At 46.6% G+C, this 20,722-nt stretch overlaps 2 protein-coding genes across 3 annotated transcripts in view; both read left to right on the top strand.

Annotated features, from left to right (window-relative positions):
• The window catches only part of LOC139055463 (uncharacterized), a 70,702-nt gene extending 65,150 nt beyond the window's left edge, over window positions 1-5,552 (top strand). The window contains exon 6 of the mRNA XM_070532957.1: window positions 4,366-5,552. Within this exon, the coding sequence (XP_070389058.1) occupies window positions 4,366-4,392 (27 nt within the window). The 3' untranslated portion in view covers window positions 4,393-5,552. The remainder of the gene's footprint in view (window positions 1-4,365) is intronic.
• Window positions 5,553-8,399: 2,847 nt separating this feature from the next.
• LOC135895834 (acetylcholinesterase-like) overlaps window positions 8,400-20,722 on the top strand; it is a 132,002-nt gene continuing 119,679 nt past the window's right edge. For both annotated transcript variants that reach the window (XM_065424033.2, XM_065424035.2), the window contains exons 1-3: window positions 8,400-8,523; window positions 17,581-17,707; window positions 19,136-19,269. The gene's annotated coding sequence lies outside the window, so the exon portion shown is untranslated. The remainder of the gene's footprint in view (window positions 8,524-17,580; window positions 17,708-19,135; window positions 19,270-20,722) is intronic.

Raw genomic sequence — 20,722 nt, 5'->3', positions numbered from 1 at the left:
CAATCGAAATTAACAGAAGAACGTAGCATCAGAGACTTGAATGCTCATCTGCTATATCGTTTAGTGGTGTTTGGTGAGAATGCACACTAAACTTTTGTTGTCTATTGCCATACACTCAGATCATTGCCCGCGCGAACACCACTTGCCTTTACAGGCAGTCCAGAGACGCCGAAGCCGAGCATGAAATATTCACCGAATAAACAACAAATATGAGTACGCTATGAAAGTTTGGGCAAAGTAACTTCCCCGAATCAATACGTCACTCAATACCCCTGAGGGGTAATGGGAAAGTACTGAGAGTTCCACCGTCGAGTCGAATGTTACTTCTGCAAATGTTCAATTGATTTGCAAGAGTCTCAATCCAAATCCACACCAATGAGTTGTCAGTGTCAGTTGTGGGAAATTTGCCATCTATCCAGTCTACATCTAAGTACAATGCACTCGTAACATTAGCTGCAATGCTCGTGATGTCACACGGAAGACATGGGGTGTGACGTCAAGTACATATGGCCAATTACAAACGAAATTCGCCGGCACAAAGAACATGATGCCCACCGTCCTAACAGCACAGAAATTAAAAGACAGAATCAGATGTTCAGTGAAGGTCGTACAGTCTGTACACGTCCAAATATTTCTTCATCTTACATTTAAATTTTATGGTGTTTTGCCTTGACGTGTTCCTAGCCTCGTGACTCAAATGAATCGAAACATCAAAGGTAATGACCGCATTGACGTTCACAACCACATGTTGAAATCGTACACCATCTGCACAGGTTTAAAGTAATATGTAGGTGCTAGGTAGCACGTCGCTCATTGGAATATGGCCTTAGAGTAGTCATTAAAAGTTGCACATGACACAACTGTGATTGACAAGGCACCGAGATGCCAAATCATTAACTCTGTATTTTGCCAGGACCAACGCCTCTTAATATTCCTTCTTTCTTCGCACAATATCCGAATGTATTATCTTCAGGCTATCGCTTCTAGCTTACAGCGAAAGCATTGTACGCGTGGACTGCTGAACATGCGAAAATTAAAACCTGGTTATTTGGTTCTTCTTGAACATGTTCTTCTGCAGTGTTTCTCAAAGTGTTAATTATTTTCCCTGGGAAATTAGTGCACGATTTTAACAAGTGTTTGTCATTGCCAACGCCTTAAATAACTTTGATATTTGAAAGGAATATATAAAGGGATTGGCTGTGTCAAGATACGGCGTTCAAGATTTGGCACGTCGGTGCCTTCTCAATCGCCATTGGATCATCTGCAACTCTTAAAGACGACAATGTGGCCACTTTCCAATGAGCGAAGTGCTACTGAGCACCTACATATTACATTAAACCTGCGCAGATGCTGCACGATCTTAAGATGCGGTTGTCAACGTCAATGCCTGCGTTATTGTGATATTTCTATCCACGTTAGTCACGAATCATGGAATTCGTCAAGTTAAAATATGATAAAAATGCAATATTATATGGAGAAATATTTGAACGTGTACACAGTGTGCGACCTTCGCTATACATCTGAGTCTGTCTTCTAATTTTTATGCTGGTATGGCTGCGTGCACCATGTTCTTTGTGCTTGCGAATTTCGTTTGTACTTGGCCATTTGTCATGACGTCACACCATAAGCCTTCGGTGTGACATTACGAGTATTGCAGCTAATGTTATGAGTGCATTGTAGTTAGATGTAGGCTGGATAGATGGCAAATTTCCCGCAACTGACGCTGCCAACTTCCTTGGTGTAAACTCGGATTGAGACCCCTGCAAATAAACAGTAGATTTGCGGGAATGGCATTCGACTTGACGGTGGAACTCTCAGTACTTTGCTTTTTCCTCTGAGGTGTATTGAGTGACGTATTGATTCGGGGAAGTGATTTCGCCCAGTAATTTCATACCGTACGGCGCTACTCGGTTTCGGCGTCTCTGGACTGCCTGTAAGGGCAAGTGGTGCTCGCACGGGCAATGATCTGAGTTTTTGGCAATACACAACGCGATTTCAATGTGCATTCTCAGCAAACATCACTAAATGATATTGCAGGTGACCACTCCAGTAGCTGATGCAACGTTCTTCTATTTATTGTGATTGCGGATGAGCACTTTATTTGGTGGGAGTCTTTGGTGCGAGTCGGATCCTCGACCTTTCGCGTGACGAAAATGCAAGGGCACCAAAATTGATGGTGACAGCATCGATAGTCGAAACAGCGACCATTCGTGTTAATTGAGGCAAAGTTAATTAAGGCACTGGAACCCACGACCTTTGAGTGGGAGGAAACAAGAAACAGGAAGAAAGAATCAATTTTCAATCAGAATGCGGAGGCTCTAGCCTTCTTCCTCATTAGCGTAGGTGAAAGTGGCTGTCAACTCTTAATAAAATATTGCCTTAGCGCACCTGTTGTAATACGAGCAATTGGAATCATGAAGTAGTAAATTCATGTCTGCGTAGCCGAATGAATAATACAAGGCTATTACGAGATATCCCATCCCAAAATTCTCCTAATGCTTTGCGCTCTTTAAATATTTGTGAACTACTAGAAAGCTTATAAAGGGAAGATTATAACCGTATAGTCAATGCATTTGGAAACATTCGATTATTTATGTAAGCTGCGTGTATTTTAATTCATGTTCCGGAACACCAAACCTCTTGTTCTACCTATTGTTCATTCCACTCCTGTCAGAGCCTCAGAAAGGCACACATTACTATGGAATAAATAAATAAATAATTAAATAAATAAGTAAATAAATAATTAAATAAATAAATAAGCATTTTCAGGACCAATATATCGAATGTGGTGCTAGACTCAGGACATTTCTAACAGGCATGATATCTTAAGCGCTTGGCTTCGATAGGACAGATTGCATATGGGCTCGAAAATGATGCACTACAATGTTAATCGGTGACCGCATTTATGCAGCTACGCTAGTTTCACAGTTTTCTGTGAAAATAATGTTGGCCTGCTCAAGTTGTCGACAGCCCATATAGCACCAAATAAAGAATTTGATTCTTCTGGAAGAATAATGAAATAGAAACGTTTTATCTTCGCAATTTCCTTGCAATATATATGGAAACCTAAATATAAACCTCCACTACGGTGCTTTTATGGATTACGCAGAATGTTTTTAAATTATCGGTGATAGATTTCGTAATTCTAGTCTTCTAGCAGAATTACTCGAAGAGGCGGCGATTGTATGCCAGAAAAAATATTATGTATATTAATTTAGTTACAAAAATGCAGCCGTTAAATTTTTGACTTTACGGCCCATGTTGATATCTACGAATTGCAGCCGGTGAGTTTGCAAGCCCTTGGAGTGAAATATCAGTCTGGCATGAGTTCCGAGAAACGCACCTTCATAATCCTCCGAAAAGTTACTACTCTCTTCCTATATAACATACATTTGTATGCCTTGAAGCACAAACAAATTCGATGGCCATGTATTTCGTTGCACACTTTGGAATGAATAAATTGAAATTGGCGCCATCCTGAAAATGTCTTGAAATTGATACGCTTGGCGAACTCAGCGACTTCTTCTCCTAATTTGGAATTTGTGAGATAATATATTACAGCGAAGTTGTATATGGCCGGCCGATTTGTCCATCCATCCGTCCTTGTGTCGCCTCTACGCCGAAACCTCCTCCAGGGCAATGCCGTGGGCTTCCGCGAAAAAAAAAGAAAGAGTGAGAGGCGCGCGATTGGCTACGCCAGTAGTGACGTCGTTGCTCCGCGTTGCAGGCGTGCGCGCGTGCAGCATTCTCTTTCGGGCTCCAAAATGAGTAGGCCATGCGTCATACGTACTCCTAAGGAACAGGCAGCTTTCGGTCAGCAACGCAGCGAGCAGAACAGATAATGATCTTGTCTAGGCCATGACAGTGCTTCAACCCGGGCACAAGAACAGGCTTGTGCAGCGAAGCGCAAGCAGCAACAAGTACCGAGGATCCGGCAGCCTACCAAGCAGTGATTTACCGAACCATCGGGATTAACTAAGTCGTAAATACTGGACCCGCACGTTTCAGCCTCAGTGGTTAACCATTTGTACTTAGTGCTTGGGCGGTGATATTTGTTATTTTAAATCTTACTTAAAGAATTTTCATAATTAGTCGTATATACGATTTTATTTCTCGCGAATGTAATGTACACCTTTTTGTGTGTAATTGTGCTCCAAGAACATAAATATGTGAGGGTGGACGTATTGAATATTCTGTGCATTCTAAAACAATCCACCGACAGTTACGACACTTCTTGTTGCGAATTTTGAGGGCAGGTCGATACGGTGTTTTCGTTTACCTATATATTGGCTGGCGCGGGCAATCTGCTTCGTGCGGCGTCTTTCAAACGGAGCGAAGTGTGACGTGACCACCTTTTTAATCCAGGGACCACGAGAGAAAGCGCGTGGCTGACGCGTGGGCACAATCCACAGACGCCGCCACCGACGGACCTCCGAGACGACGCCCGCCACTCTGGCTCCATCCCGTAGCCATCGTCGCAGCACCACGGTTTTCTTCTCACGCTTTGCGCATCCCCTGCCCTGTTTTCCGCCCCTTGAACCCTGCTCTCCGCTTTCCTCATCGCGTCTTTGATCTCTCGTGGCGCTTCGCTTTTGCTCTCATTTTTCGCTGTGCTCGTTCGCTCAGTAACGCCGACGCTCGCCGCAGGAACCGGAGCTTAACAGCCGCTCTCTAAAAAAAAAAAAAAAACTAAAATAACACCATCTAATGGAAAAGAATCCGGCTGACTGACTTTTCGGGCTGTGTTTTCTGTGGTCGCTTTCGAAATTATCCCTTCATGCCTGGCATGTAGAAACTACAGTGAAACGCCTGACCACTTGCTGTTATATCGCCACACTTTCTGCAGTTGAGTTGAGTTGAGTTTATTTCACCGCAGTGATGCAATGTTTACATGTTCATACATGAGGCAATGATACAATGTGTGGTGTGGAATGCGGGAAAAAAGCTGCGACATTAACGCAGCTTGACTGGCCCCACATCCCAGCAATACAAAGCAGGAAAGAAAAGCGCGTTGTCGTTGTAAGCTGATGTACACGTTGCAGCTAGGTATGTATGCTTTTAAAGCAATTGTTACTGTTATTGTTCTTGACAGCTTATGCTTCAGCTCAATATGAAGCTCACGAAACTTTGCTGGAGTTCTTGTCAACCGCGTGGGCAGTCTCAACTGTTATGTTTGTAGGCTGCGTGGATTGTGATAGGCTGTGGTGTGCGTGCTTCAGTTTCTTTCCGTCCTTTGTCTACTTCATTTTGTCGTAATAGTTCGGCGGAAACGCGCAAGGTGGAGAGAAGTAATTAATTATTAGCAAATATTGTTTGAAGTTTCTTTTTCTCTCCCCATTTTACTCATTCGCAAGTGCGTGGGCGTGGTGTACTTTTTAATAGACAAATACCATCTTACTTGTTTCTTTCTGGGACTTTGTGCATGCGCACATGATTATTCCTAATGACAATATTATACGTAAGAGTACTGTTCTCAACAAGAAAAACAATGTTGATAATGACGGTGCTATGAATACTAATGATCACGTTTCTGTGGTAATAAATTACACGCATTGTGCAGAGCACTTACATGTGTCAATTAATCAGAAGGACCTACTCTAACGACTCAGTACGTTTGTACAAAATTGTCAAGATCGTTTCAGGATACCTTTTACGACGACTCTCTGGCCTAATTCCTATGAACGAAGTGCTACCTAGCACCTACATATTAATTTATTATGTGCAGATGATGCGCTGCTTTAACATGTACTCGTCAACGTCAACGGCTTCATTAACTTTAATATTTCGATCAATGTGAGTCATGAAACCAGGAACACGTCAAGACATCAAAAAATTTAAATATTAGATGCAGAACTATTTGGACATCTACAGTGTGTGCGACCTTTACTATACATCTGAGTCGTTCTTCTAATTTCTGTGCTGTTATGGCTGCGGCACCACGTTCTTTGCGCCTACAAATTTCGTTTGTACTAGGACAAGGTACCTGACGTCACTGTATATTCTTCAGTGTGACATCACGAGCATTGCAGTAATGTTACGGATGTGTTGTAATTAGATGTAGGCTGCATAGATGGCTAATTTACAAAAACTGACACTGACAGTTCCTTGGTGTGAACTCCGAATGAGGTTCCTACAAATAAATGGAAGATTTGCAGGAGTGATATTCGATTCCGGTGTCAAACTCTGAGCAGTTTCCTTTTGCCCCTAAGGCATATTGAGCGACGTATTATTTGGAGGAGCGATTTCGACCAATAATTTCATGTCGTATGGCACTACTCGGCTTCCTCCTCTCAGGACTGCCTGTAAAGGCAAGTGGTGCTCGCACAGGCAATGATCTAGGTGTATGGCGATACGCAACGCCATTTCAATGTGTTTTCACAGAAAACATTGTACGATATGGCGAATCACCGTTCCCGTGGCTGACACTATGTTCTTCTATTAATTGTGATTTCGGAAGAGCACTAGATCAGCAAGATATTGTCACGTTGTATTGGCTGTTAAAACCGTCTTGCGTGGAGCGATCACCTCGCAACAGTTGCTAGTCAGTGAGAAGCATTCACCGCGAAACTAGATACAATATACGTACCCGTGTCCTACTTTTGTCATACAAAACAGAAATTATTTTAGGGATGCTCGAATGATAAAGCATTATTTAGTTGAAATGAGGGCCTCACAATTGTGAAACAGATATTCTACCAGTCCTGAACTACGGATCTGATCTTGAGGGTCCCACAGTTAACACCGCCATTTCTCCGAGCCCAACATGTTTTACGCGACGCACACAATGTCGTCCTCGTTAGCTACAGTTTTGTCAGTTGTGTGCACTGAAAAGGAGCGAAAAGAACATCGCTCTCACTGCATTTGGTGCGCCAAATGCAGGACGACAAAGCTTAACGCGAAAGCTACTCTTTATAGCTGCGCTTAGCGTACCCGATTCATCATTGATGCACAGATTTAAGGCCGACTGTCAGTATCGGTAGTTAGCAAAGTTAAATTTTCCTTTTCCATTTGTCCAGGGTGCGGTTGTTGGCCAATGATTCGATAATTAAAACGGCGACTCTGATCTTTTGTCTCATGCCAAAGTTGGTGAAACGAACAACCGCAAAAACATTTGAACACATACGTGCTTTTTCAACGAATATTCAGCCGTCTCTAAATAATGAAAAGGGCACCCGTATCGCAAGCGTAAAAGCACGAACGCGTAGGGCAAGGCTCGCAACGGAGTGTTGCCGGACAGCATCTCGTTCAACAGAAAGCTTTGCCGACAACCATATTCCACGCTGGAGATAATGACATACCGCACTTCTGGCTGTCGGCCGCTATCTGCGAAAAACGCTACTGCCGCATAACCCTACCCCTCGAATTGGAAGCGAATAGTACTTCTAGAGCGACGGCGAACTATCAGAAGTCACCATGTTCCGTACAAGCAAACATTTCCCCTTCCGTCGAAAGCGAAAAGTGAGCACGGGCGAGTTGTTTTACAATGCACAGACAACCGGTCGCAGTTCTTGCACCCTATTTAATGCATTAAGGCGTTGGCGTTGGTTATCTTTAGTCATGAACAACGCATTTGAAACGTCTCTTCATTCGAACGAAAAGTATTTCACGTGCAAGTCCTAGCCAACATATGTGCCGCTGCCGAGGTAGACAGGGCTTGGGGTGATGAGCCAGCCAAAAAATTTGTCGATATAACTGGCAACCGGGCTGCTTGGGAATTGTTTATTATAAAACGGCAGCGCAAGAAAAGTGGAGGAGAACGAAGGAAACTGATCATGCACAAATTGCTCCGAATGAGGCCTGTTCTGTTTCTTTTGTTGTCTGTGTCTTGTCTTGCATTGCGGCCTCAAAACAAACTTTGCGGAGTGTTGTCTGTGAGCCGACAACGCGTGGCCTGATGAAGTATTGCAGCCATCCGTTTCGGGCAGGAGTAGCCATCGCAGAAGTAGCCCTCGGACCTATTTATTCGTCGACAGGGAAATCTTGCATTTTCATGGGGGGCGGGGGGGGGGAGGGGCAGGACGTTGTTCGTCAGCAACTAGCCCTTGCAAACACTGCAGTGACTGCATGGGCTGCATGTTACAGGAAAAGGACAGCCAAACCACAAATTAACTGCGAGTTGTCCATCAAATATCAAAATAAGATCTTTAAGGTCATACCATCCAGCAAGTTCGACTGACAAATGGAATAATTTGGCGACAATGATGCTATCATCAGCACAGCACCTGTCGACACCAGCACGCTGAAAAATATGATATATTTGCATTCGCCGATATCAATAAAGTGCACACATGGCGTGCAGACTAATCAGGCAGTCCATATGACAAGTCACTGAGACACTAATGAGCAAAATGTGCGGCTTTTAAAGCAGTAGTGGAACGCCCGCGACGCAGTTTGAGAAAGCCGTGGAGTGAGCGACATTATCTCAATATTGCCACTTGACCGCTACATTAGAAAAGTGTTTTCTTTACCACTTTGTTGCTGTTTTCTCATCACGCATATGATTGTAAGGAGCCTCAACAACTTGTAAGATCTTTCAATAGTTTTTGTTGCATATACCTTTGCTTTTTTGCCTTGATGCGTGTTTCGATAGCTTCACCCTGGAGCTTAGCTTTAGTTACTACGCTTTTGCTACAGCTGGATTATATCCTCTGAAACTAAGTAGATGTGTTTCTGACATCAATAACTCGCTGTTTTCCTTTTTTTTTGGTATGTAGTCACATGCGGGATCGGTTCTTCTGAAGCATTGCTATCAATTATCCGTCCTATACGCGCCTCGGACTGAGGAATTACATAGCGCAGAGATTAAAATTTAAACTTCTGGTAGGGAAGAGTGGCTAATAAAATATTCTATGCGAACGATCTAGGTAAAACATTACTCGCACTTTGCCGGATAATAATGTCGCAAAGAACGTTGTCGCATTCTAACTGGCTGCAATGTACTGCTTTCATGTTTCGTGTTTCACGCGACTGCAACGAAACATCACAAATTAATCGGTACAATTTACAGTAGTGAGCTCAACGGCAAATTTGTGGTAGTTCCTACCTCCATACCATTATTTAAGCAACTTTATTATTGCTATTATTAAGGTATGGATAGGCTACACCTAGAGAAGGAATATGTTGCTCTATGTTCACCTCGCTTCAACTTCCTTCGCCTGCTTTTCTGACCATGAAAAAACCTGCAGACTTCAGTGACTTCTTCGGCAGTTTTACTCAACAGCGTGTGAAGTGCACTTGAATGATATCGGTTTTAGTACTGCTTGTGTATTCAGTAAACAGTGCTAACGACTTATGATGAAGAAAGAAAAATTCTTCCAATAAGTTCGGACATTTATTAGGGACTGAAACATCGTCACTTGCGTGCAGAAGTCATACGTATCTACAGGGTGGCCCAGGTACTTATGATTAACCAATATAAAAAATTAAAATGGCATTTCTCGAAGAAAACGTAATGTATATCTTTTCCAGTACAGTGGAGTAGCCGCCAGTAGTATCTTTTTGTTAATGATATTTTTTTACCTAGTTGTGTTTAATAACCTAAATTGGGGCGTGTTATCTTAATAATGGAAGTGTCAATAGAACATTTGTAGGCACAGCCAAGGGAAATCTAACTGTGGTATTTTGAGCGATGCAATAATTGCATGCTTATGCCATTTGACTGCGCTCCCACCTGCATCATACAGCAGCGCCCTCCAACAGGTTCCCTCTCAGTTAGTGAGAAAGAAATAAAGAAAATAAAGAAAACATCGTGATGCTGCGCCCCTGCCGAAGTAACACGTCGCGTTTGGTGTTAGTTGCAAACAAGCTGTGATATCTGTTGCCTTAGAGCAGAACGAGCGCGCGGACCTTTCTTTTTCCACAAAACCTATCACCCCAAAAGCGAATTAACAACGTCAGTGCAAAGGTTTAAAAGTGCGTTTTGTTTCGCCCCAGTCGCCATGTCTTTCGCAAAAGATCAGAAGGAAAACCTTATCCTTGCCTTGGGAGCTGCAAATACCAAGAAGACCGCAGATATACAGGGTGTAATGTTTGGAGTCGGGCATAAAATAGATAGTAGCTGGCCCATGCCGTCGTGCAACTTATGAACGCTCAGGACGTTATTGAAGTGAGAGACTTGTTCTCATAGAGAACGAGGAATATGGGATTTATTTACAGTATCTACATGAGAAAGTTACAGTTCATCAGTCTAGCATGACTGAAAGAGGTATGCACTGACCATACCAAGGTGAGCGCATTTTCGCAGACACGACTCTTGTCCTGGGTAGGCGCCTCTTGATCCCAGTTATGACCCCGCAGCCAGTGGCCGCCACGTCTGTCCATTGATTGACGACTTCTAAGACCCGTGAGACGGCGCCGCAAAACTTCTTCTGCCTGGAGTTCCCCCGCTTCAAACAAACCGTGACGGGGCCGGCGAACTCACTAGAATCCGCCGACTGCGTCTAGACATCTCGGCACCATTCCGTTGGGGACGCGGCCCATTGTCGTCCTTACAAAGCGAGTCGCCGCCGCCGCAGACATGCCGGCGCCTTTCCGACGGTCGCTTCCTCGAAGATCACCAGCCCCCACCGGTCGAACGTAACAGCTCCTCCATGACCCGGAAAACCTCGACTGGACAGTGCTGATAACCGCTGGGCAGGAAGAGAATGGCTGGTGGCAAGGTGGGAGGCCTTGGCTTGCAGTGACCAGCTGCGAAATGATGACATCACCCGAAAGCATCCAACAAGGACAGGCAACTTCAAAACGAACCCCACAACACGGCTCTGCACCGAGATGACATATCGTATATCTCACTTTAGACCCGCTTTTGGCTCCAGAGTTCCGGTATCGGGGAGGGCGGTACCGGGTTAGAGATTGTTAAGGCAAAGTCTGTGTAGCAGGCGGCATGCCCAAGGAGTCTTAGACAGATGAGCGAATTGACTGACGCGATGGGACGCGATGGGCTTCCCGCAGCTCCGCGAAGGAGTTGTGCACCCCCAGGTTCGCAAAGCGGCGATCGGAAGTAGCGATGGGTAGGTCTAGCGTGCGCTTGTACGTGGAGCGGAGAAGCATATCCAGCTGGTGTTCGTGATACCGACGCAGGCGCAGGTAGGGTGATGCATAGAGAACCCGACTGGTCACAAACGCTTGGGTCAACAGGAGAGACTGGGGGCCTCGGAGGCTGCCACGCCTGGTAGAGACCCACCTAATCATACGACTCACTTGTTCGCTGGTGCTTTGGAGAGCATCTATAGTACTGTTGGGGTCCAGGGAGGACGAGAGGTGAACCGCGAGAGTCCGAAGGTCCTCGACCGTCCGGACGGGGCCGTACGGGAGATAAATCTGGGGTGACGTTAGGCGGGAGATCGATAAGAAGGCCCATTTGGATGGGGAACACTCTAGGCCGCAAGAAGCGGCGTGAGTGTCCATAGAAGGGCCGCCTGTTGTAAGCGTTCCTTGATTTGAGCCGGAGAGACGCTGTTGGTCCAAATTGTAATATCGTCAGCATAGAACCCATGGTGTATGCCCTCGACCTAGTACAGGAGGGAGGGGATGTTCATGGCCAAGATAAAGAGTAGGGGTGACAAGACCGCTCCTTCAGTTGTACTCCGTGTGCCTAGTGGGTACGGGCCGTGTTATGTGAAATCGAGGCGTGTGGAGACAACGCGATGAGAAAGAAAAGCAGGTATGTAGTCGAAAGTCTTCTGTCCACAGTCTGTGGTGGAAACGCTAGCGAGAATGCTACTATGTTTCACATTGTCGAACGCGCCCCGAAGATCGAGATCGAGAACGGCTTCGTCATTTTGGCCCATAGTAGTTGGCTCTGTGACATCGTGGTGGAGCTGTAGCAAGATGTCCTGTGCGGACAGACGCGGGCGAAATCCAAACATAATGTCGGCAAAGGTCGCCTTAGCCTCAAGGTAGGCGGAAAGGCGGTCGCCTTTCCGCCTTTCCATGAGTTTGCCGACGCAAGAGGTGAGACAGATGGGTCTCAGGGCCTCAGTGCTAACCGGCTTGCCCGGCTTGGGGATGAATGTGACCAGCGATGTGGTCCATTCTGATGCGAGCGGCGAGCCATCGTATATCGAGTTATTGAGGTGGAAGAGTGATAAAAGAGCCTGGACGGGGAGATTGGCTAGTAGTGACACTGTGATGCCATCCAGGCCGGGAGCTGTGCCCCATCGCATTGTCGCCAGCGCAGCTCGCAAGTCGGGAAGCGTGTATGTAGCGTCGAGGTCGGAGTTGGGGGAATCAGAATATGTGTAATTGGGGCCCACGGGGTCGACCGTGCGACAAACGTATCGGCCACAGAGATCCTCCGCAAGTTGTTCCGTCGCTCTCTGATGGACATGCAAGGCGCGACGGAGTTGACGCTGTGCTTCTCCACGGATGGTGGAGGGTGCCAGAAGGATCCGGAAGAGTCGCCACGTGCTCTTGGAGCTTATCTGGTCTGCTACCTACGTACAGATTTCGGTCCAATTTGAATCGGCAAGCTGCACAGAATATGCAGTCGCTTGTGCGGTGATCGCCTCGATACGGGAGCGGAGTTTACGGTTCAGCTTGTTTCGCTGCCAATGGCGTATGAGGCCGCGGCGAGCATCCCAGAGGTGGCGGTGTGGGTCGATAGCAGGAGTCACTTTAGAGATGGCAAGGGTCTGGGTGTGCTCCCGTTGCGTATGAAGGGCATAGGATGCCCACGCCGCGTATTCGCCTGAATCAAGGATCGGGGGGGAAAGGTTGAGATCTGAACTTGGTCCAGTGGGTAAGACGGGCCTGGCACCAGTGTTGCCGCATTTTCTTTCGCGGCATGAAGGCAACGTGTAACAGAAAGTGATCGCTGCCGAAGGTGTCACCGAAATTCTCCCACGTAGCATCGCGGATGTTACGGGTAAGGGAGAGGTCCGGGCAAGTGTCACGTGAGACCGAATTACCACAACGTGTGGGATGTACCGGATCGGTGTCCAGCGTGAAGCTGGGTGAAGAGATCAGTTCCTTAAGCTGTTGGCCCCTGGTCTTCTCTAAGTGGTAGCCACAGTGAGGTCTGGGTGCATTAAAGTCGTCAACTATAACCAGGGGTTGACGGGCCGCCGTACGCAAGGTCTGATGGAAGAGTTGCATCAAGGAGACCTCCAAAAGGTGAGGGGTGCAATACACGTTAAGAATATGAATCGAGGGTTGGCCCCTCCTCTGAGGTGCTGAGGCAGCTGAGTGGTACGGGAGGTCTAGATCGAGATCAATCTGATCCGCCGTGTACATCGTATGCACGAGGAGGCAAGTGGCGACGCCACCTATGTGGGCGCAGTAGCTGGAAAGGGCTCGGGTTGAGCCAGATTTCTGGAGTGCCAAGGCAGCCGGTTGAGGGTCAAGTGATTGGAGAAATAGGGAAAGGTGTGCGCGCTTTCGCTTGTTACCGAAACCTCTGGAGTTGCGCAGTATGATATTGAAGTGGGATGTCAGATTTGAATCGGGTGTACGGTGTGTGACCATCATGAATGGCCTAGAAGTTAGATGTCATCCTCCATGCCCTGTTCGGAGCCTTGGCAGGCAGGAAGGGGGTGTGGAAACCGGGTTGCCCTGTGTCGAGGTGGTGGTGGCCACCTTGCTGCGCGGGGTAGCGGAACCCACACTACTCCGGGTGAGGTAGAGCGAAACCGTGATATTTTGCATTTTAAGTGAGTAATCCCCCAGGCCTGAATGGCCTGCACTACTTCAGCTACAATGCGTGTGAACGGAAATAAGGGAGATGTGGTGGAGAAGCAGATTGTCGAGGTGGGAGACGCGCTCCTGGAGGGGCAAATTTATTGAATGGGCAGAGGGGCCTTAGCCACGGTAGCCGCGGGAGTACTCGCTGTGGATGATGGCGCTGCCACGGTGGCGTCGCCCGAGGGCTAGGCTTGAGGGGGGCAGCCAGCGGGCCGGGCCATATGGGTAGGGACGGCGTTGCCGGGCGCCTGCGAAGTGTACTGTTGAAGGGATGCAAGTTGCTTGGTCAGTAATGCAATTTGCCGCTGGAGGTCCGCGTGCTGCTTGTGGAGGGCCGCAAGTTCTGGGCAGGGAGAGGCTTGGGAGCAGCAATTCCTGTCCAACTACTCACCTGGGATGGCGCCTTCGAAGCATAGAGCGGCGGAAATTCTTGAGTTTCGGGTGGGCGCGGGGTGCCAGGCTGTTTCGTGCGGGAGCCCTTCTTGTAGGGGAGTGGTAGTGACGTAAGCCCTCGAGGATGTGCCGAGGGTGACGTGGGCCTCCGGTATTTGCCCCTGCAGCCTCTGGCCCCTGTCTCGTGGGCACCGTGGCAGAGGAGGCACTTGGGGTTGGTGAGGCCTTCGGGAGCGAGAGTCCCACATTGGAGACAGTGGTCTGGGATGGGGTGGGGGCACACAGACGGCCGGTTGCCTATGGTGCTGCAGTGAGGGCAGGTCGGGATTGTCTTTTTATATGGTCGAACGTTCGTCGCAACGCAGTGGTAAAAAAGGACTTGAGGGAGCTTTGTGCCATCGTAGGCAACCACTGCCACGGTGGAGTCATCGAGTTTACGAAGCGCAAAGAGGCCCTTGGGGCCAGTGATGTCTGGACTTGATCTTTTGAGGGGTCTCGGCAGGATTGATAGTGATAACCCCCTGCAACTTTGCCCGGAAGGCTTGGCGTGACCTCACACTGGTAGGTGCTGCTCCCCCACCGGCAGCTGAAAATGTCCGAGGAGTTGTTGAGCCCTGGGCAGCAGGGTGGTTCTGCTGCTGCTGATGTTCTGGTCCCAGACCGGCCACACTTTGACTTGCCTTGTAGTCGGGTCACCCAGGTAAGCCCGGATTGCGTCACCTAGACGATGAGTCGGGAAAAAGGTTTGGAGCTCGCAAGGAGCGCGAGTCTTGAGGACCACGATGTAGTCTTCTCGGGAGAGGCGAGGAGTTTGACGCGGACGCCACTTGCGTTGCTTCGCCGACGGCGAGGAAGCAGTGGGGCGCGCGGCGTCTGTAGGACGCCGCGCATGAGTGGCTTGCGCAGCTGCAGAATGGCGGTTAGCTGCGGCGTCTCGGTGCAAAAACGCGGGCTTGTATTTCGCTTGCTGGCGTTTCCTGATTTTCACATCTTCGAGATATTCGTTCTGCGAGTGCATAAGTTGGTCGGTGGAGGAAGTCTCCATCCTAAGGACTTGCACTGAGGCAAGGTCGTAGCCCATAACCACAGTGGCTGCCGCCATCGTTGGGCTGAAAGCCATTACGAGGGGCACTAGGCGTAATGAGACAAGGCCTAGCGAGGCAGGCTGGTAGCCGGGAGTGAAAACAGTCTCTCAAAGTGCCGAAAATGGGCCCACCTGGACGAGAGTGGTATCCGGGTAAAGCGCAGAACTTGGCGATCACGATAAAAATGGTTTTGAGGGGGATGATGGCGATATTCTACGGCCGCATGACGCGTTTGTCCGCATTCGCCACACTCTGCCACTTCATGAATTCCAGAAGCCAAGCGGACCCTGCGTGGCGGCGCCGGTAGGTGGCGTCGAGTGTCGTTTGGGAACAAAACTGGAAGGTAACGCGGCCTTAAATATCAGGAAAATATTAGGAAAATAACAGGAAAATATATCAGGAAAATAACAGCCGAATTTTTCCAAAGCAAGGACGAGGTTGTAGTAGAGGAAGAAAAAGGACATCAAAGTGAGCCACATGAAAAAGGAGCGGGTTCAGACAAATTTCAACTGGAAGAAATCCGAAGAGAAAATTGCGAAGCCCAGAGCCACCTTACTAGAAGGGTTCCCGTTAGGATGATTACTGAACCAACTCGAAAAAATAACGAAGCTCTCTTGAAAGCAGTTGAAGAAAGTCTAAAAGGCGGACGAATACCAGACAGTTGGCGACAAAGTTGAATTAATTTTATTTATAAAGGTAAGCGGGCGAAAGATTGAATTCACCCATATTAACCGTTCACCATTACACCAGTAATATATAGGCTAGTAATGCAGGTAGTTAAGTTACCGCTGCCAGCGTGGGCACAGAATAAAATCATTTTGGGAGAACTTCAGAATGGCTTCAGAATGGTAGGCGTTTGGATGATAACTAATTTGTCCTTACTGAGTGTACTGAAATATCAAGGGTATACAGCAGACCGTCATGTGTGGCCTTGTTAGAGGTTACAGGAGCGTATGATAACGTTCAGTGCAACATTTTGCGGGATATTCTGGAAAGGGAAGGCTTTAGGCAACGATTGTCTACAGCTTTTGAGAGAGAAAACATCGTTTGGGTTGCATGAGACAGGATTAGGACCGAGGAGAAAGTTTATATCAACAAGGCACTGAGGCTGGGGTACCCTTTATCCCCGCTGCTCTTTATGAAGGGGTGCTAGAAGGAAGTAATATCCGGTGTAATCTTTCATACGAAAAGGCAGGTACAGTGGTAGAGCAGTAACTTCCCGGTTTGTTTCATGCGGACGGACCATATTGTGTGGCTTGCTAACAAGCAATGTGACATGCAACGTGTGGAAACTATCAGTGCAGAGCAAGACGATAAGTTGAGTCTGAATTTAAGCGTCAAAAACCAGATGTTATGGTATTCAGTGAAAACAGTGAACAGACAGTGACAATACAGGGCCAGAAAACCCCTCGAGTAAAAGAATATAAATACCTTGGTATATGGACAAACGAAGGCAACAGATATACGGAAACAAAGGAAAAAACAAAACACAACACGGGAAGAAAAATATGGTTATAACAAAACACAGAGCGCTATAGGGATACAATAGGCACGAGGTACTCCGGCGTATGTAGAAAGGCGTAATGGTTCCAGGACACACATTTTTAAATGCGGTTGTTTGCTTGATAATCAGGACTCGATGGAAACCAAATGTCAGTGGGACGCTTCGCATGGGCAGCTCACGGGAAGTCTACAAATGAAGCTGTGCAGGGGGATATGGGCTGGGCAAGTTTTGAAGTGAGGGAAGCTCGCATTAAAATTAATTTTGAAGAACGACTGCGTAATATCGAAGAAAGTAAAGGGGCTGGGATAACGTTCAGGTATTTGTACAGGAATAACATTGATTCACAGTGTAGGAAAAGAACTAGGAAGCTTGCCAGCAAGTATGTGGCATGAGCAACACCGCATCAAACAACGTCAAGCGGAAAGTCAGAAAGGCTGAGATGAATTCACGGGTGGCGATGATCGAATAGAAATCTGCGTTAAGCAACCACTTACGAGGAAAAACGAAATCAGGAAGGAAACAACTGATGATAAGTGAAACAGAAGCTCACTACTTTTCGAATCGAGATAAGAATGCCTTAGAGCACGCACTTATAAAGCGTGATATAAGGAGGAAGAAGAAGCACGTCTTTGCTGGTGTAAAGCTGGGGCAACGATAGTGCATGGTTTATTAGAAAGTGAAGATATCTGCGCAGCGGTCGATGTAGTAATTACTGGCCTCATTGAAGGCCTTGGTTTTAGCGAGAGCAGGGGGAAAGTCCGCCGTAGAGATTAGTCAGAGGCGACTGGAAGATTGGAAGAAGAAATGTAGCGAAACCACAAACAACGGAGGCGTACAAAAACACAGTTAACAAAAGTGTTTAGAATCTTTGGTTATGGGAATTCATCGTGGAATTTTTCCTTTCTTTTTTTAACACAGGTATGACACTAGGAAAGAAAACAAGAAGAGCTTGGTGGCACAACCCTCCACCCAGTTCCAAAGGGAACGCTCATACTGTCCATCCGAAGTGCCAAAGAGGAGTGGCGTTGCATTACACGCGTCATACGTAAATCGTTTCGGCATTTCTTTCCTCGCGTTTTGCAGAGAGAGCATGAGGTTTGATGACGGCTTCCTCTTCTCGTACGAAAGAAGAAACAAAACGTAGCGCTGAAAAAGAAAGAAGGGTGATTTGTTTCATAAATATTACGCAGCTCTAGATAACGTTTTGGAATCAGCCGTAGGCGAAGCACGCGAGGGGAGCCGACGATCGCGCCCAATCTACCGCGCTCGAGGGAGGAATGCAGGGAGTAAATGCGCCGTCTTGCGTCGCGCAAGAAGTCGTGCGGGGAGCGAAGGCAGGAAGAGCGGGCAGCGCCATTGTGCTTCGGCACTAACTGCCTGTTTCGCTACTGGGTGCAACAGGAACATACGATTGCGGCTCACTTTATCACGCGCAAGGGACGAAATCGGGGAGGCAGCGCGGGAGGGAGGGGGGGGGGGGCGGCTTCGACTTCGCCAACACGCGCGTACTTTGCGCAAGTGTTGGCGGAATCTTCAAAGGGCTCTGCAGGCATCTCATGTTTTGTGCGCGCTGTGTTATCGCCAGTTTTGCGTTGAAGTGATGGAAAAATTTCACTTCGCTTGCTGTTGCTGCCACGCTTGCTCACACCAGCGTTTTCACAGCGAATGCCCGCGCTCTTTGCGTGTGTGTGTGTTCATGTTTGCTTGTACGCACTGACACCATGCTCAATAATTGTTTGGAATGTTTCTTAGTTTATATGACCAATAAAGCTACTATCCTTACTTGATATAGCTGTCTACTAATTTCCTATTGGAATCGATGCTGCACTTCTCGGGCGAAACTGCGACATTTTTTTTTTGCGCTCAACATATCCACTGCATGAACGTGAAAGAAACATCGCAGACTGTGCAGTTTAAGACTGGAAATAGCATTATATTTGACACCTTTTTTCTGTTGCATAGCGAACGCAATTTTGTATTTGTTTTTCAGGTAGATAACTTCGATAAATATATGTAAAGTGGTGCAGACTACGCAACACGCAAGGTGGCCTTTATTTCTTTAGGGCGAAAAGAGCATCACGGTTATATAGATGAAGGTATTGCACATATATGCACGGCTACTTTGTGAAATTGCGACGCTCTCTGATGTTTCGCAATGCCAGAAATTCCCGTTTTAAAGCATTTGTAGACAGCTGACAAGAGCAGACTAGTACGCCTTCGTTACTCCAGCACTTAAACAAACGTCAGGAGAGCGATTACACCTTACTGTCGGTGCATTTAATAATTTTCGGTGCTCGAATTAACTATATATTCTCGGCATGTCTTTATGTGTTTAGTTTGGAATTGATATCAAAGGAATGGATTATTCACTAACATTGTGCTGTTTGCGGAGCGAGTTATACTGACTCTTTACTCAACAAGCTATATTATCTCGAGTGATTGTATAATATTGCGTGTTCTTTTTTTTCTGTAGGGGGAGGGGGCATTCTAGAGATCGTTGAATTCATATTTCATGAAACTTAGCACTTGTGCGATTGGAACGAGAAATGAATTTCTGGAAGCCTCTATTTATTTGTGCAACATGGTTGCCTTGCATTTACACCGCAGGTAAGCTGATCTACTGCTTTTCATAGCCTAATAATTTCTGCACTGCTTATAAGTACATCCAGTTTTTCATTGCTTTTGCATATTGTGGTCAATCAGTAAAAATTTAGAGAGACTAAATTCACCCAATGAAGTTTTTTACACGGTCGATGCCAGTCTATCTATTCTTTGCCATTCAGCAAATTTTAAAGCAAAACGCGTATTTCCGTACGACCCCTTGTATAGAGAGGACGCAAAGGAGCACGTGCCGTCAGGTTCTCTGCAGTTTTATTCACTATGGCGAAATTTATATTAAAGGTAACAGCGTTTCAAAGGCTTAGAGACTAGCCATTAGGTGCCATATTTTCGTAAAACTCTTATTGTTTCGAAACCACGAATTGGCCGACTGAGCGAAAGGGCAGGAGTCTTTAGCAGCAAAACGGCACTTAACATGTAATTTATTTATTTATTTATTTATTTATTTATTTATTGTCAGTACACTCAATACCCACGGGGCCCTGGAGAGAGAACTGCGAATAAATTATTCGGTTGTGGCACACTTTTTAAAATTTGGTACTGTCGATAATAGCATTGATGCAAGCGGAAACGTGGCTATATTCTGTACTGGTGCGCGAGATGAAGGAGCTGAATTAGGCACTGGAGGGGCAAATCGGCACTCCAAGCGTGGAATAATGCACAACGCGTAACGAAATATCAGTCGGACGAAGTTGAAGTTGGCCCTAATTTCCGGTTGGTGCAATATTTTTATTAAAAGACCCAGGCGAGGAATATTGCGCCGCAAGGCGAGGTCAGGTATACCAAGGGTTGATTTCATAGAGGAGATGCTAGTATAACGAGAATAATTAAACAGAAGGAAAGGTCCGGCTTGGTTCTAAATTAACTCAAGAATGTTCGTGAGGGAAGCATGCCAAGGGTCCCATTTGGAATATGCGTATTCGAGCTTAGGTTGTTTTAATGTTTTGTATAAGGATAACTTTACCGGAACAGTTGAGAGGGACAGGACTCAAAAATGCAATTTCGTTGTTATGTATGAATGTCACATGTAAATTTCATTAAAAGCTGTCCGTTCTGTAAAAAGCAAGGTATGGAGTGACGGTTATGAGTGGACAGTATTGAGCACATGTAGTAAACACATATAGTAAGGATAATTTGAATGACGCGAAAAAGCATCCTTTTTCACTTGGTTACGTTGAGCTTCATTAGCCAATGTGGGAACCAAGCAATGTTATCGAAATCAATCTGCACCATTGCATTATCAAAAACTTTTGTGATAGTTCGATAAACGACACAGTCGTGAGCAAACAGCTTGATAGCAGATTGAATTTCAGCAGAAAGGCCGTTAACTTAGATTAGAAACAACAGTGGCCCCAGAAAAGACCCTTGCTGTACGCCGGAGTGGGCGGTCATCAACCGCCCTAGCGGTTGATAACCGAAGCAATTTGGCAGGCGCATGGGC

The sequence above is a fragment of the Dermacentor albipictus genome, chromosome 2, assembly GCF_038994185.2.
Source record: "Dermacentor albipictus isolate Rhodes 1998 colony chromosome 2, USDA_Dalb.pri_finalv2, whole genome shotgun sequence".
NCBI lineage: Eukaryota > Metazoa > Arthropoda > Arachnida > Ixodida > Ixodidae > Dermacentor > Dermacentor albipictus.
This window is presented reverse-complemented; position numbering and strand designations above follow the sequence as displayed.